At 41.1% G+C, this 17,026-nt stretch overlaps 1 protein-coding gene across 2 annotated transcripts; it reads left to right on the forward strand.

Moving 5' to 3' along the window:
* Positions 1–1,134: 1,134 nt before the first annotated feature.
* On the forward strand, positions 1,135–15,409 carry STMN2 (stathmin 2). 2 transcript variants are annotated; one of them, XM_010079565.1, is made up of 4 exons: positions 1,135–1,240; positions 1,872–2,044; positions 11,351–11,542; positions 14,052–15,409. In XM_010079565.1, exons 1-4 carry the CDS (start codon positions 1,159–1,161, stop codon positions 14,109–14,111), a joined length of 507 nt encoding a protein of 168 aa, XP_010077867.1. In that variant the 5' UTR covers positions 1,135–1,158; the 3' UTR covers positions 14,112–15,409. The 2 variants fall into 2 exon arrangements, with proteins under 2 accessions (XP_010077867.1, XP_010077866.1); XM_010079564.1 differs by having other exon boundaries at positions 1,159–1,244; positions 1,843–2,044.
* The last annotated feature ends 1,617 nt before the right edge of the window (positions 15,410–17,026 follow it).

Here is a 17,026-nt window from a genome sequence, read left to right on the forward strand (position 1 = left end):
CAGAGTAGGACTCCCTTCCCGTCCTCTCCTGTGTCATCCATGTGTTGTTTGGTTCCCACGGTTGCAGCAGCCTCCAGAACTTGCTGTGAGTATTCAAGCCAAGCTCCAACTATGGTTGAAGGACTTTCTAGGGCAGATGGAGACCAAATGCCAATTGCATTGGTGGTTCAGTGGTAGAAGTCTCACCTGCCATGCGGGAGGCCCAGGTTGCCCAGGGAAGTGGTGGAGTCACCATCCCTGGAAGTGTACAAGAAATGTGTAGATGTGGTGCTTAGGGACATGGTTTAGTGAGTTAGGTGGTGTGAGTTGACGGTTGGACTTGATCCTTGAGGTCTTTTCCGATATGATTCTAAATCAAATCAAATCAAATTCTAAATCAGAATGTTGTTCAATGGATAGGTATTGGTATCAACATTTCTAGACCAACTTCTCCTCTGTCCATGACAGGGGCCTATGGGCATTACAAAGTCAGTAAGGGTAACACCGTAAAGGTAAATTACAAGGGTATTTATTGCATCAGCTGATACATACTAGACCTGGGTATGGAAGCAATGTATTTTGTCCAGTAAGAGAGGAAGGAAAAGCTTTTTTTCAAGTAGTTAGGCATATTAAGGACACTATGCAAAGGATTTGATAAATGTATCCTCATTTCTGGTTTTATTTTTAATTATCTGGATGACATCTTCATTTGTAACAGATAATGTCTTTAGCATCTGCCTATGGCAACACACAGGCAGTGTTTCAGAGCTCTTCTCAATTGCATTTGGATACGTCAGAGAGTTTGTAAGAGCTTCATTTCTCTCCACCTGCCAGGAGAGAGTGGAGTCATGGCACTCTTCCAGTGCTAAATACATTTCCTGGCAGCCAGATTCACTTTGTATAAACCAAAGAGGGCTGTCTGTGTTAGACCCAAGGCTGAGGTCATGTAGGAGACCAGAAGCAGTCTCTGCAATACTGAGCATCTCATGTGTGATTTGATAAAGGCTCAATGTTCAGAAGAAATATTTGAAAGTAAATATTCTAGAGAAATCTGCCCGGCAGGTGACAGAGCAGATTTGCTGGTCCTCAGCCAGTCACCTCAGTTAAAGTTCTGCTAAGGAGGAGCTGGGGAAATGAAGCATACTAACAAGGTCTCTCATTTCAGCTTACAAGGAAAAGATGAAGGAGCTGTCTATGCTCTCCCTGATCTGCTCCTGTTTTTACCCTGAACCTCGCAACATGAACATCTATAAATATGATGGTGAGTGATTTTCACTGGAAATCATCCTGCAGATCAGATAATGTGCTAGGGCTGGGAAATGACTCACTTCACCATCCCAGTCCATAGTGTTACTCAGTGGATGTTTTGCTGATTTAACAATTTATTTGCTGGTTTTGGCTATTACCTTCTTTTGATTGTGGATTACCTGTGATGCTGGATATTGTTCCTAATAGCAACTAACTAAACTCTTAAAGCTAGCCCTCTCACACTGAGCTGTACTCTTCCTACTACCCATTTGAGAATTACAGCTCTTCACAGCTGACGTAATTCCCAAGGAAACCAAGAAAAGATGAAAGCATGCTTAAAAAATTAATCAGTTTGGGCACTGCTTGCAGGGGGTGTGAAATGACACAGAACCCCAATAAGCTTCCAAAACTGCTGTTAAGTTTTATCTTTATGAGATTAAGGTATAACTAAGCTATTACAGATAAAATGGAATGTGTTTATCCTAAATTTCAGCCCGTAATCTGACATTGCATTTAAAATGCCGAAGGCAAAGATGCTAAATCTTTTGTCTGTGCTTCTGATCCTACACTAATGTCTCTGCTGCTTCTCTCCTCAATACCGCTGAGGTATTGAAGGGTTTACCATTTCTCACTTTATTGTGCAGACATGGAAGTGAAACAGATCAACAAACGTGCCTCGGGCCAGGCCTTTGAACTGATCCTAAAGCCGCCATCTCCTGTCTCAGAAGCACCACGAACTTTAGCTTCTCCAAAGAAGAAAGAACTCTCTCTTGAGGAGATCCAGAAAAAGCTGGAGGCTGCAGAGGAGAGGAGAAAGGTATCTTTCCTTAAAAAATTGTAGTAATTAGACTTGACTTAGCGTAGAGAGTAACAGCCAAGTTTCCTGTCCATTGGTGTGTTTTTCTTTTCCATCAGTGTCTTGCAGTGGCCTGCATGGGCAAAAATTTTTAATGTGCTTAAATAAACAAATGAATTTATTTTCTTCCATCAACTTGCAAATGAACCTCACTGGTTTTGATGCTTGGGAAGTATGTGTCACAAAATACAGGTAGCTTTGGACAGGAGACCTAAGTGGGTTCAAATATTCATTTAGTATGGAGCCATGTCAGCCCTGAATAAGGAGTGTTCTCGATCATTCGTCACACACTTGAGTGGCACAGCACAGCTACTAAGAGAGGCATTTCTATCAGACAGTTTCAGTAGTGCTGGAAGTTGGCTTTCTAGGGTTATCTACAGACTAAGTCTTCCCTTCTTTGTGACCTTACCCATAATGGTAAAACCCTGTTTCATGTTTGTCACATACATAGAGTTTGGAAGGGTTGTTGCACCTTCTTCACAAAAGTTGGCACAAATGCAGAGTGCATGCAGCAGGAAGTCCACATCAGCTGTTTATTTTGCTTTCATCATGACTGATGTGTTGAAGAAGTCTTTATTTGCTCTAAGTCATAGCTCAGATTGCCTTTTTTTTTTTTCTGCAGTAGTTAAAAGGCCAAATTCCAGATCAGATAAGTTGGAGGATGACACGCAAAGCCAATGAGACCCTCACCATAGCCAGCCTGAATTGCTAGTCTGACAATTAGCAGTGTTCTGTATGGGCCCAGTGTTCATGATGTGTTGCACCGTTTCAGGAAAGTCATGGCTGGTTGCAGTGGCCACTGAAAACTCAAGATGTGGTGACATATTGCCCTGGTTAATCCATGCTTCTTTTTGCTGTGGCACAAAAGGAGAGCCACAGAAGCCAGAGAAGCCTCAGGAGCCACAGAAGGGCTTTCTCTGTCCTTCAGGCGGGTGATCAATGTTACTGGGTGGCAAATCTGCTTGCACCAGTTAGATTGAAGTTAGGAACCTGCTCGAGGAGACCTGGGTAGAGAGGATCTGAACATGAAACAAGCTTTGATGTCTCTAGGCTTTTCGCTTATCTCTTAAAGAATGTGATTTGTTACTAAAACTGACATTTACAGAAACATTTCCAGATACAGACAAAAGTGTATACAGAAGTCCAGGGACAGCAGATATGCCGCAGATAGCACATGGAGCAGCTCCATCAAAAGCAGCTCCATTCTTCTTTCACTCCTGTCAGACCAGATCAGGGTCCCCTCCAAGAAAGCCAGTGGAGTGGTTCCACTGGTGTATGGGGAGATGTGAGTCCACTGGAGTTGGAAGATCTGGATTACTGACAGGTCCTTAAAACCTGGCCCTCAGTTTTGATTTGCAGTGAAACCTGACTGTTCTGGACCTCACTAATTTGAACGATTCATTTACGTGAATGATGAAGTGTTGCCACATTTGCCATTTCTGCTGCCTTGCTAACACAAGACTGTGCTTCTAATGCACACACATTAGCACTATTGCTTCTTTCAAAGAAATACTTCTGCCAGAGTATTCTTTTCAGTAAAAGGACGTGACTGTATGTGAAAGGAATATGCAATTTGACTAGCACCTGCCCAGAAGTATGAGCTTTCACACACCCAAATGATGATATGCCCCAAAGACTCAATCTGTGAAGTGCCTCTGTACTGAGTACAAATAATCAAGTAAAGATACGGACACAGAATGAAATGGCAGTAATTAAGAAGCCTGATATTATGCATATACTTAGTGGGAAATAAAAAATGCATGTCCCAGAGATTTCATTTCGTTGATTTCATTACTGTTCATTTCTTCCTAAAGAAAAACTCATTATGCAATAAATTGGTAATCAGTGATAGCAATACAGACACCTGCCATTTCTTACCCTTGGTACTACTATATTAATTTTGAATGAACATAGAACTGAGTTGTTTTAATAGACAAGATCTTCCACATTAGCATTGCAGCAGAAATTGCTGAGAATGGAACAAAGAACAGAGCAGAAAACTTCATTACCTCACTGTTAAAATACCTGGTGCTCTCACATCTCAACTATTCCCTTCATTTTTGGCCTGAAAAAGAGTCTATTGCAGAGAAGGATTAAAAAGCAATCAGAGGAACAGAACATCTTCCATAAGAAGATAGATGGAATAGTCCACTTTTCAGCTTGGAAAGAGACAGCAGATGGAAGATTAGATAGAAGTCTACAAAGTCATGAATGGTAATGAGAATATGAATAGGAACAATCATATTCTTTTTCATGCAGTCCAGAGGAGAAGAAACACTCAAATCATCAGACAGCAATTTCAAAACAGACAGAGGGAATCACCTTTTCATGTGTTGTTTAATCAAGCTATATTTGTTACCGTAGACTATTTAGAGATATTAAAATATTATTTATTTCAAAAAGATAATAGTGAAATTGATAGAGCAGTACCTTGTAGGAAACGATTATATGAATGCAACCTCTGGCTCAGAAAATATGTTAACTTGGTGACTGTTGAAAGCTAGGAATCTATATATATATATATATCTATATCTCAAGAAAAAGACTAGGCAAATTTGCCCAACTTCATCTACAATTTCCCTAAGCATCTTCCACTTTCTGCTGCTAGACAAACCAGGCAGACTTTTTCTGCTTTTTCCAGCATGGCAGTTCTTATCATACTTTTCAATCTACGTACAACAGCTGCCAGGCATGACCATTCTAGATCGTGTCCTTCCAGCACAGTTCTAATTAAAATCAAGTATAACTAATGGATGAGAATTGCCTTTCTGGAAAAAATGCTAATTGATTTCACACTGTTTAGGAATTAGGTTCTGCTCTGTTAATTAGGCAGTGTTCATTAAAAATTTTTCAAACCCATGAGAACAGCAATACATGCACTTCAGCAGTCTCCTGCTTATGCTGTTTCCTGTTTATAATTTTTGTTTATTCCCTGGTAAGCTTTTACAGAGTTCTTTCCTTTTCTCCCCCTTTGAGAGGGAGAGTTTGAGCTAGAAAAACTCTACCTCATTTGGCAGTCATGACCTCATACTCTCAGACCAAACTTGAGAGTTTCACCTGAGGCATTTTTTCCTTGTGCAGCGAGACCCATTTGGGCTAGCTACAAATTTGTCCTTTCCATTTATAGAATCCTCTTTACAGCATGTCATTATTATGCCATTATTTTTTTGGCACATGTCTGCTATATTTTCCCACCTTGGTGGATAATCAGAAAGACCTTTTCATCCTTTCCACTTAAGAAATTAGAGCACAGTGACATTGTTTGCAGTAAAAGTTTATTTCTTACAGAATCTTTAACATTTATCAATTTTTACCCATTGGCCTTGAATGTTCAGCTGTTATTACCCTTGATGTACAGACTTCAAGAGCCGTATGTCGAGTTATATATCTTTATTGCCCATGTTCAATTTACTAGCATAAAAATGAAACACTAAAGGGACGCACATTTCTACTAGACTGTGGATTATGGGAGAGAAGTCACATGTAATTAAATCATTTTAGTGGCTTTGTATTGGGATGAAATTGAATCAAGCTCATCCCTAGTGCTTACCACTACAAAGAATCCAGGACAACAGTCGTATTTTTTAACTTTCATGCTGTTGGATATAAACTTACAGCTATGTGAGTTTTTGATGCCATTTCTATGAGAAGCTGCAGGATAGCCCCCCTGTACAGCCTAACCAAGGCTTGCTGTGCTCCCCGCAGCGGGCAGTCAGCGTGGGGACAGTGTCGTGGCTGCACTCTGTGTTGGGCTTCAGCACCCAGCTTCCTGCCCCTTTGAGCCATCCCTGCAGCCTGCCCACAGGCAGTGCCTAATCCTCTTGATCCACCTCTCCTTTGGCATTGGAAAAGCCACCCGTCCCTTACCGTGCGGTACAGCGGGCTGCTGGGGAACAGACTTTGCCAAGGCGGGGGGCAGCGGAGCTGGGGGACAAATGCTCTCTCCTAGACATTGCGTGGGACCTGCAGAAGTGCCACTCCAGGTGAGAGGAGAGGCAGAGGATGGATTGAAAAGTGGAGCTTGCTTTCTTCTTTGAACTCTGTTCCTGCTCCCCTCTTTGGTTTCACACCAAATTTGAAAGCGAGCAGGCTGGGAGGGAGGACAGGCACTGCCCAAGACATTTGGCTCCTGTCGTCTGCTGATCTCCCTTCTGTTACTGCTAGCCCCCAGCTGTGCTTGTGCAGAGAGAGAACACAGCACAAAGTGCTTTTCCATGTGAAGGTCCCAGTAATATGTGTGGTATCAGCGCTGGAATTGGGTGTTTCTGCTGCATTTTGATTTACACCGTAGCATTTCCATACACGCTGCTTCACCCCTAATGTTTACAAAAGATAGCCAAAACTGCAAGCCACTTCGCAGTTCCTCATCCAAAAAGCATAATATGGCATGTGTGCCTGCAGGAAGATGTTTGCTACCAGCTGGAAGAGGGTTTGGTGTTAGGCACCAGGGTCTGTCTTGGAGCAGGTGGGGTCCTGAGCAGAGACAGCACACATCCCAGTGCTGGCAAAGCGTCTCCCCACAGTCCGTCATGGAAAGATCCTCATCTAAATTAAAGCAAAATTTTGCACCATCTAGTTTCAGTAGAAGCAGGACTTCACCTACAGCTACAGCTCAGATGTCTCTTACTCTCCTGCCGTGTGGCCATTTCACTTCTCTGCTCTGTGATCCCACGGAGCGGGAGCATCCTCCTCTTCTTCATGTCTCTTTAGACTGTCATTGCTTTGAGAGAAGAACTGCCTCTCCCTCTGTATTTCCACACTGCCTGGGACAGTGAGTCTCACAACAGTCAGAACAGGTGCTAATGTAATACAAATAATAGTATTCCCAGTGAGGAACAGGATGTAGCCATGCAGAAATTTGTAGAAGCTAGTGCCATGAGTGACGTCTAACGTGAGTCCATTCCCTTGCTTTTACATGGAAAAAATCCCAGCCTCAATTCCTTCCCCTGAAAACATCACTCCTTCAAGTAACCATTTCTTTCTAATACCTAGGCTTCACCTTGGCACTTACACTGCAGTAGGATCCTTTAATCTTGCCTTCTCATTCTTCTCCATTAGAAGTATCTCTTAAATACACAATACACTGAAGAATTGCAAGGTTAACGCAGCTTCTGCTGAACAACTGAATTCTGAAAAATGCAGCCAGTGAATGAACATGTTACAAAAGTGGAGGTCTCATGCCTGGTAGCGTGTCTCATACAACTTAGTAACTAAGGATCCTAGTAACTAAAGTGAATGCATTCAAGCTGAAATTCCCAGTTTAAAAGCAGTTGTCTGAGTCCATTTCTTTCTTAGAAGTAATCCTTTAATTTTATCTCTGCTTAAATGACTTCAGTATTTGGATGTAGATAAATGTGAGAAAATAAAGCACCTGTTACTCAGATAAGTAGAATTTTCTTCCCGTGAGTAATAATTAAAAGTACATGGATCTCCAAAGCCAGCATCCATAAATAATTTTGCTCATGAAGTGAGTGTTTAGTTGTCTGCATCTGTCTCTGGCCAGCTAAGTATGAGATGTGGATTTCTTTTTGAAGCACTCATTTCTGAAAACTGAGGGCGCACATGATCCTTTAGAAATATGACATTAATATCATAGGAGTATACCTGCATTAGCCATCTTTTTAGCACAGCAGTACATTTCTAGGAGCAAAGGTATCTGTACCAGGAATGTTTTACAACATTTTTATTCCTCCACATCTAACATTAGTTGCTGCATTGATTATGCCTTGTTATATTTCAGAAGACTCTTCTGGGTATTCCCTCTTGAGTATTGCTTTTTTCTTTCTCCACCATTTCATAATTTTCTCTCCTTATTAATCTTCTTAATCTTACATCCTATTTCCAGCATTTTTTATTCATTTTCTCACAATAGCTGTACAAGAAGCACTTCTCGTAAGCCATTTACAAATGTGTTAGAACATGGACTATCAAGGATTTGAGAATATCCTTTCCAGCACTTCAAACAATACAATGTTGAGAATAAACTTGGAATAAAAACTTCCTGCATATGTTGGAATTCTGTATCAAGACCATGGGAGTCCAAAAGCAGCAGTTAAAAGCCAACACAAACGACAAAGGGAGTCCATTAATCCCAGCCCTGCTAGGTGTGTAGGGTCATTCATTTAGCCATTCCTGGATGTGTAGTAGACTTGGAACAGGCAGGCTGGCCAAGTTCTTTTGCCAAATGTGTTGGAAACAGAAAATTGTTTGACAATCCAGCACAAAAACATCCCAACTGCCTTCCAAAATTGTTGTAAGGGGATTTCATAAATGGTCTGAACACCAGGGAAACAGGCAGACTCACAGCTGGGGTACAACAGCATTAGAAGAGGGATGTCAGCCCAAATGACACTCTACCCTGTGGATGTTTTGTGGCAGGGAGGAAGGTCCCTTTATTTTGAACCAGTCCTGGGTACCTTGAACATTTTGAGTGAAGAAAAGAATGCCATGTAAGGCTCATTGTGAAGGAAAATCGCATTAGGGTGTGCAGGCAGTTCCTGAGGTCTGGTTTAGCTTTCATTCAGACTCCTACTGCTGCCAATGCAATTTGTGTCCAGTAAATCCTGAATTAGAGGATAAGGATTTTCTTCATTGTCCTGCATTAGTGGACAAATTACTTTTGAAGGTGTTGTCTGCCAGCATAGCCTCCAGAACTGTGTGTACTTTGATATGGAACTCAAATTTTTCACTATTCTCCTGGATTTATGATAATAAGAAGTAGTTTCAGAAGGCAAAAGGCTTGAATAGAAGAAAAAAATCCTGAAAAGTGGGCAAGTGCCCCGAAGTCTCAAAGGCATTTTGCTACCTCCCGTTAAAAGCCAATGTTCTTTTCAAAAATGCTGCTTATAGGCACAGTCCAAATCTGACTTTTTATTATGGCATCTCTATGGCTCCTCGATATGTCCGTGGAAATGTCTGTTTTCCAAGTCTGGAAATTTTTTATTTTATAACACATTATATGTACATATTTAAACATGATGAAATGTTAACCTTCCAAATTCTTAAATGTTTCATGGGAAAGGACATTACAATCAGTATCATAGTATCTTTTCTATTCAGACTGCCAACAGGAAGGGAAATAGTTTCTTAGATTATCAAAGTTACTTTTAGATCACTTAGGCAGATGATTCGCAAAATTCATATCAGCAACCAAAATTTATTGTCGATAACTTTTCCAAAAGGAGATGAAAGGTTGCCATTGAACAGTAAATTAAGCAGAAAATGCAGAATAACTTCACAAGCACTGGTCAAACTGAGCCACTCAAGTTGGTCCAAAAATGGTAAAGTGAAATGAAGATGTTCAATTATTTCAGTTTTACATTAATCATAGCGTTGTAGAATGTTTTGGGTTGGAAGGGACCTTACAGGTCATCTAGTTCCAACCCTCCTGCCATGGGCAGGGACATCTTCAGCTAGATCAGGTTGCTTAAAGCCTCATCCAACCTGGCCTTGATTGTGCCAAATCTTTCAAAATAACTATTTTACATTTTTAAATAGCCTCCAGCTAAAGAAATGTTAAATGCTAAGTATTTGGAATAAAATAGTCTGCTTTTAAAGTCACTTATTTTTATTATATGAATGATTTTTCAATTAGTCTACAAATTTCTTTCTTTGCCCAACTCTCTTTAAAAAAAAACTTTGGCTCATCCTCCTTCCATTCTCCACCAGCAAAACTCCCTCTGCTCTTGGCTGTGCCTGTCTGGGGACTTCTTGTTCCCATTTGCAATGTCTTTTGGACTGCACAACAGTTATTTTCTCTGAGTCAGAGATCTGAAAAATGCTTTCTCTATTACTGTCTGTTCAGCATGTGCTGTAAGGGAGGTAAGATCGAGGAGGAGCCTTTGTGAGGTACCAGCCATTTCAGCAGACCATTCCCCTTAGATGCAACCAGGCCAGAGGCAAAAGCAAATGCGTTAAGTGGCCAAGATGGATGAAAGTAGCTTTTTCCGCTGACCTCAGGCAAGCTGTTACACCCTTGCAAAGCCAGATCTGTTTTACTCCAGTGTCTTGCTGCAAGATGTTCCACCTGGCTTTTGCAGCCCTTTCTAGCCCTTTCTATTCACCTCATCAGTGCATTTGGCTTTATGTGTATTTTGCCTTCCTTAAAATACTTGTTTTCTCCTCCTAGTTGGATCTCGCTCTTGTAAAAGAATTGCAGCCTTTTTCACTCCATTTAAAGCCACATGATAGAATGTAATGGGATTCATTGTCACTAATTGTAATTATTGGTTAAAGCCCATCATTTAGGCCTTAAACTGATTCATTTTTATGGGTAACGGTGGCAACAGTGCATTGTGATCTGCACTGAAATACACACTTAGCTTCCTGGAGCCATATTTCATTCCCTGATTTCTATTTGCTTCTCATGCTCCCTCTAATTTGTTTTATCCAGAAGCATACAACGTTGTGTATCATTGCCAAATAACCCCTCTGAAACATATTGTCTTTTTTTACCAGATTTGCCTGGAGGATGGGCTCAATGCTGAAAGTTCTTTTGCTTCTCCCCTTGGATTAGTGGTTTCATGTTAGTAATTTGATTTAAAATAAATAACCAAGCTTGTGCTTCTGATCAATGAGTTTACAAAGAAGAATAATGCAGCATTGCACACAGGCTGGATTCACTTAATTCCTACCTGCAGTAGGAATTCCTTGAAAAATTTGAATTTTTAACTTAAAATGGCTGTTTTGTTATTTTCTATTGAATGAAATCCTTTTTTTCCTTCTTAATCAGTGAGGTGAAGCCAAACATAAATATCATGTGGAAAAAAAAATTCTCCAAATTGATTCTGTTTCTCTTTCACAACAGTAATCTTCAAAGCCTGCTATTAGCTATTCAAGCACCAACCTAGGTGAAAAATGCCCCTCTCCTCTGTCGACAACCTCCTTTTTAACACTGTGCATACCTTCAGGCCCCAGTCCTGTACCTCTACTAATAAAATGCTCATAGCTAAAAGACTGCAGCTGTCAGAGGTTAAGCAACCACTGCAGTAAACCGGACAACCCAGGGCAGTAACACAGGACAGCATTTCTTGTTAACAGAAGGGCTTTGGACACTTCTCTGCTGCTGCCTCAGGCACACACATTTAGCTGGTGGCTCTAAGCCCCTGTTATTGAAGCTAATCTGTTTTATACACCAAGGTGATCTTTCCAAACAGTGAACGTAACAACAAAGCAACGTACTTTGCGAATTCAATGAACTGTTGCCCTTTGGGGTTTTTTTTTGCTTCACAAGTATTTCATTTCAGGCCCATGTCTCTCTGTTTGCAGTCCCAGGAGGCCCAGGTGCTGAAACATCTGGCAGAGAAGAGAGAACATGAGCGAGAAGTGCTTCAGAAGGCTTTGGAGGAGAACAATAACTTCAGCAAAATGGCAGAGGAAAAGCTGATACTGAAAATGGAACAGATCAAAGAAAACCGTGAAGCTAATTTAGCTGCTCTTATTGAACGTCTCCAAGAAAAGGTAATCACACCACTATTCCTCACTCTAGACTAGAGAGGAAAATCTCATCAATATGTTGAAGAGGTGTTGTGGGTAGCTCCCATCTCAATTGCTACACTTGAGCAATTTTTAAGTCAGAGTCCCTGATGCCTACCTAAACCATCACTCACTTTTGAAAAAGACTAAACATCTATAATCACAGAATCACAGAGTGTCTGAGGTTGGATGCCACCTTGGGAGGTCATCTGCTCCAACCCCACTGTTCTAGCAGGGCCACCCAGAGCAGGGTGTCCAGGACCATGTCCAGGTGTCTTTTGAATATCTCCAGGGATGGAGACTCCACAGCCTCCCTGGGCAACCTGTGCCAGTGCTCAGTCACCCTCACACTGAAAAAGTGTTTCCTGATGTTCAGAGGGAACCTCCTGTGTTCCATTTGATGTCCATTGCCTCTGGTCCTATCACCGGGTACCACTGAGAAGAGCCTGGCTCCATCCTCCCTTCAGGTGTTTATGTAAGATCTCCCCTGAGCTGCTCTTCTTCAGGATGTACAGTCCCAGCTCTCTCAGTCTTTCCTCGTAGGAGAGACTGAGAGATGCTTCATTTCCTTAACCTTCAAGGCCCTTTGCTGGACTGTCTCCTGAGAAAGTTTGATTTTCTGGCTTTTAAGAAGTAGTATGAACAAATGAAAGGTCACTTGTGTTTAGATTTCAACTTCTAAGAAAACTAATTTAACAAATCAAACAGTTGTCTGTAGTTCTTGGTTTCTCAGAGGAGAAAGATGAAAAAATACAGGAAAAAAAATCTTTCCTATACATCAAAAGGGGCCTCTTCTTCCATGAGTCTTGCAACTAACAGGGAGTAAATTTTCTTCTGGAGATCTTTGGTACAGTCAGAGGAAACAAGTAAATCACAAATGTCACCATGCAGGACCAAGTGTGACCTTCTCCAAAACAATCCTTCCACACAAGAGAGGGAACCATACAAATAAAGATTTAGAAGTATTAAGAAAAAAATAATTAGTTCTGCATGAGTGATAAGTTGTTTCTCTCAATGATGTACTTTCTAATATGTTAGCAGATTGACTAACAGACAGAAAGTAGCTCTCAGTGGTTTTCAATTAGACCTTCTCCATAAGCACCTCTGCTTCTTTGTTGTAGACAAAAGTCTCAGAGAGCAGGAAAGAAACAACAGAAACCAAAGGATGATGTTACAAGTGACTGCGCAAATGGGTTAATTCTTGGTCTTAAGTACTGTACCCAGATTACTTGACATTTTTTACATTAGATATAGTTTGCAAGCACATATCCCAAAGCTTGTGAAAACAAAGGGAAAAGTCAATTAGCCATCCTTGAAGCCCAGAAAGGAAATGGGAAGGACAGCCGAAGCGTCTCTCTGTCCTAGGTTAATGTCAACAGACTGTTAAGCCCCATTTCCACAGCAATAAGATAGCATATGTGCATGGAATCCAAATAAGGCTTCTGAACAAAAATGACAATAACTCATTTGGGAACATTTGTAGAGACCAGTAATTAAAAATTGCATGACTATACAGTTTTGCCAACACAAAAGTGAACCCTGAATATTCAGCAGAAGAAAAAGTGAGATATCTGGGGTGAAAATATTCAGAAGTTACACAGAACTGTGGACACCTTGAGGTTTTGGTGTCTAGAAGTTCCTACAAGCAAAGATAACTTCTGTATACTGCAGTTAACAGGAGCAAGGAACAAGTCCCATATAAAATCTGGCATTCAGACTTATGGACCTTATAAGAAACTGTGCTTTATAGAGTCAATTGATGCAACAAGCTGTATTGGCCTGTATTGGCCATAGTCCAACTCAGATAATAAAATGATAACCGTTAACTTCAGTGAATTTTTGACTGTAAGAGACCCTCTAATGGATGGAAATACCTTGGGAGGGCCTTAAACTGAAGTCAGATAAGGGTGGATGTTTGCTTCTGTAGTCACCTTGTGCTTCTGATTTGGTTGTCTGGGGGTTTTTTTCAGTGATCAGACACAAGAAGTAGAAGTCTGATAGTTTGACAGTTGAAAGGAGAGAGGCAAAAGCCAAAAACCCTAAAACGCAGAAGCTGCCAAAAATAATAGTTTTATAAACACTCCAAGCAGAACATTCCCAAATTCATTTGACAGCTGGTGTTCCTGACCACAGGCCCACTTCCACAGAAGTATCTGAATATACAGTGGCTCACACATGTGGCACATTTTGTGCTGCAAGCAGCACCTCTCTGTGGGCCTTTAAAATGAAACTGTGTGAGGTGCTGAGGATTATGAGGCCATATCAGATAAAAAGACTGAGCTCCAGACCATAAGCAGAACATAAGCGTCGAACATGCCTCGGGCTGGTCTGGTGGATGACACCTCTCCTGGGTTGCATCCTTTAAAGATGGTTGTGCTATGAAACAAGTTTTGCACAAGCATCGAATGCACAGCTGAAACAGGTTGTCATCAGGGGCCTCCCTGAGCATGCAGAATGAGAAAGGTTTGATTTTTCCCTTCTTGATGTTTTCCAGGAGAGGCATGCTGCAGAGGTCCGTAGAAACAAGGAGCTCCAGGTGGAACTGTCTGGCTGAAAACAGCAATGGTGGATGTGACCCATCCCCACCATTAGTAAACTCCCCCTGCCTATATTATTATGGATCATGCGATATCAGTATGGGAAATGTATGACATGGTTTAAAAAAAAAAAAATCAAGAACTCAATAAAAAACTTCAGAAAAGAAACAAAAATAAAAACAAAACCAATGCGGTCTCTTTGCAGAATGATTTGCTTGATGTTTAAAAAACTTGGATCTTATTTTGTAAATACTTACATTTTTGTTAAAAAATACAAGTATTGCATTATGCAAGTTATTTCATAATCTTACATGTCCTGTAACAGGCTTCTGATGTTGTCTATTTCCACTCGATTGAATTTGCTGGGTCTGTTCATTTGAAGCACCTCACGTCTAATTCCATTCCCTGCGACTTTCATTCCAACCCACCACGAGGTCAGTAGTAGTTCTATGGTGCTAGAGACCAGTCATTGCCTAATAACCTAGACCGCTTTGCCATCAATAAGCTTTGTTGAAACAGCGACTAGATCACAGGTATTGTGACTTCACATTCAGCTATCCAAGATAAAAGGCTCTTAAAATGTAGTTTCTTCAAATGCAACTTACACTGCAGGACTCTGTAGTGTGCTATATAATTGAGGTTGTATTGCCACATGCAGTGCTTGTTGCTTCGGCTTTTTGAGGTGAGAGGCAACAAATACATGAGTGCAACATAACGAAAGCAAGTGGGATCAGTTTGAGGCAAATTTAAGAGGCACATTGTAACCATCAAGCTATGACAAATTCTGGATGATGCCAAACAGCCATACAAATGCTAATTGTAAAGTGAGCTTAATTCACCACTTGAAAATTTATTGATGGAGCAACTAATAGATAGCATCAAGTGGCTTTATCTGTAGGTGCCATGATCTATGATACTTATCTGATGCTACCACATTACATGTGTAATAGTACAAGAAGCTACTGAATATTTCACCTGGAACCCATGAGCCAGTTGTTGCCTTTTTTTTTTTTGACACTGCTGACTTCCATTTGTCATGACCTTTACTCTTCAGTGTTAGCCAACCCTACCTAGTGGCAGACATCTAGGACTAAGAGGGCTGAAGCAGGAGGAATGACTAGACAGGGTGCTTGTGCCAAGTACAATATCACCAAACCTAACACATCATCCCCAAAATAGCTGCAGTTTTGGAGTTGTCCCTACCCCCCTGGAGGTTCCTGCCTGCATATTCTACTCTTCATTAGTGCTATTTTCCTGTATGTCATTGTGAGCAAGCTGTGATTAATAAAGAATTGGGGTTCTGTGAACTGAAAAAGGGCTTGTCTCTTCTCTCGCTCCATTACTTCTCTGACATGTGCCCATGTGAAGTGAAAACCTAATATAGTCATAAAAGCATGGAAATGAGACTTAAATAAGAACTGTTAATAAATCAAGCTGATTTCTCTGCTAATACAGGACTAACCCTCTGCTTTGTGCTTTCCAGTGCTTAGGCTGGTTGTTTGTAAAGATTACCATATAAACTGAGCCTATGAATGTGACCTCTAGCACTGAGTTTATTAAAAAAAGAGAATTAGCCACACATGCATGCACATGCACCCCTTAATCTAACTTAATATTTCAGGAAAAAGTCAATTCGGGGAAAGAAAATTGAATAATGTAACTCTGGATACATAAATGAATAGATGCAGCAAGATTCTGTCTGTTAACACACTGATTTTCAGGGTAAAAAGGGATTCACCTACAGGATTTATTTTAAAACACAAAATTGGTAGGGAAGCTGCTGAGCTGCAGAGCTGAGATATAAAATTAGATCAGACCCCAGTTAGAAGTGGACAGGTGATCGAGAATTGTCTGTAGGATTAGTTTTCTGGTTTGAAATCATGAAAGTGGCACCATTTTCTTCCCCTTTCAGAGAGATGGGCCAAAAGCACCAGACCTGTAACAGTCGGTTTCTGACCTATGCAGCCTATTTTATTACAGATCCAAGTTGTATCCCTGGAAGACTTGGCCTGCAGTCAAAAGAAGCAGAAGCTGATCCAGGAGCAAGGCTGCAAGCTCAGCTCTGTGTGCAATGAGCTGTTTCACTGAATGAGAGGAGTACTCAATGTGTTACAGCAGCTGGGTTTCCTTGCCTAAATTCCTTGTCTTTCTGGCAGAATTACCAGAAGTAAGCCTGGCAGAGAAACCAAATACCAAACTTTGAATCTGGATATCATGAGCTTCAGTGTTGCCAAACCTTTAAAGTTTTGTATATTGCTTTGAGCCCCAGTAAAAAAAGGTCATTCAGTCAAGCTTATATTTCAATTTAAGGTCCAGGATCTCGGTGTGAGGGCTCTTGGATTTTGGTTTCATTTCCCAATGGCAAGTCACTTCCAGTTTTCCCTGTCCATTGGCTGAACAAACTCTGGTCATGCTTCAAGCCCTTTTCCTGTTTGTTATTCTGGCTGTGCTTGCTCGGAGAACAGACCAAGGACACATCTCTGATGCTGGGGCCAAGCAGGGCAGCCTGCCTCACATCCATGGGGCTGAACTCTCTTCTCCCACAAATGAGAGTGTCCACATCCAAAGTGGCAGTTGGGATGGTCCCTGGCACTTGCTCATTCCAGCACAGGCCTGGGCATTGCCTGGGAAATGCTTCTCAACTGGTACCAAGACTGCACCAGGGAAATAAGTGAAGAACAAGACAGTGTGAGCACTGTAGACCCATGTTGGAGCCCGTGCTCTGCTCCTCTTCGCTTTGGTCTTTTAACAGGTGTAGGTCTAGAGTTCATTTTATTAAGGTATAACTATATTTTGAAAGCCTGTTTGCAAGCACACTGCATATTTAATCAATAATAATGAAATACCTGGAGAGCTACAGCATGGCTGTTTCCTTACATTACTCCTATTTCCTGATATTTTGCTTTAGTACTGCCTTCCTAGCTCCTCCTTC

The sequence above is a fragment of the Pterocles gutturalis genome, unplaced genomic scaffold, assembly GCF_000699245.1.
Source record: "Pterocles gutturalis isolate BGI_N339 unplaced genomic scaffold, ASM69924v1 scaffold11719, whole genome shotgun sequence".
In the NCBI taxonomy this organism is placed as follows: domain Eukaryota; kingdom Metazoa; phylum Chordata; class Aves; order Pterocliformes; family Pteroclidae; genus Pterocles; species Pterocles gutturalis.

Coding starts and splice junctions, on each gene's coding strand:
- STMN2 (XM_010079564.1), top strand. CDS start 1,159: ATGAAGGAGCTGTCTATGCTCTCCCTGATCTGCTCCTGTTTTTACCCT. Junction 1,245..1,842: donor ATCTATAAATATGATGGTGA/GTGATTTTCACT, acceptor GAGGTATTGAAG/GGTTTACCATTTCTCACTTT. Junction 11,543..14,051: donor TTGAACGTCTCCAAGAAAAG/GTAATCACACCA, acceptor GATGTTTTCCAG/GAGAGGCATGCTGCAGAGGT.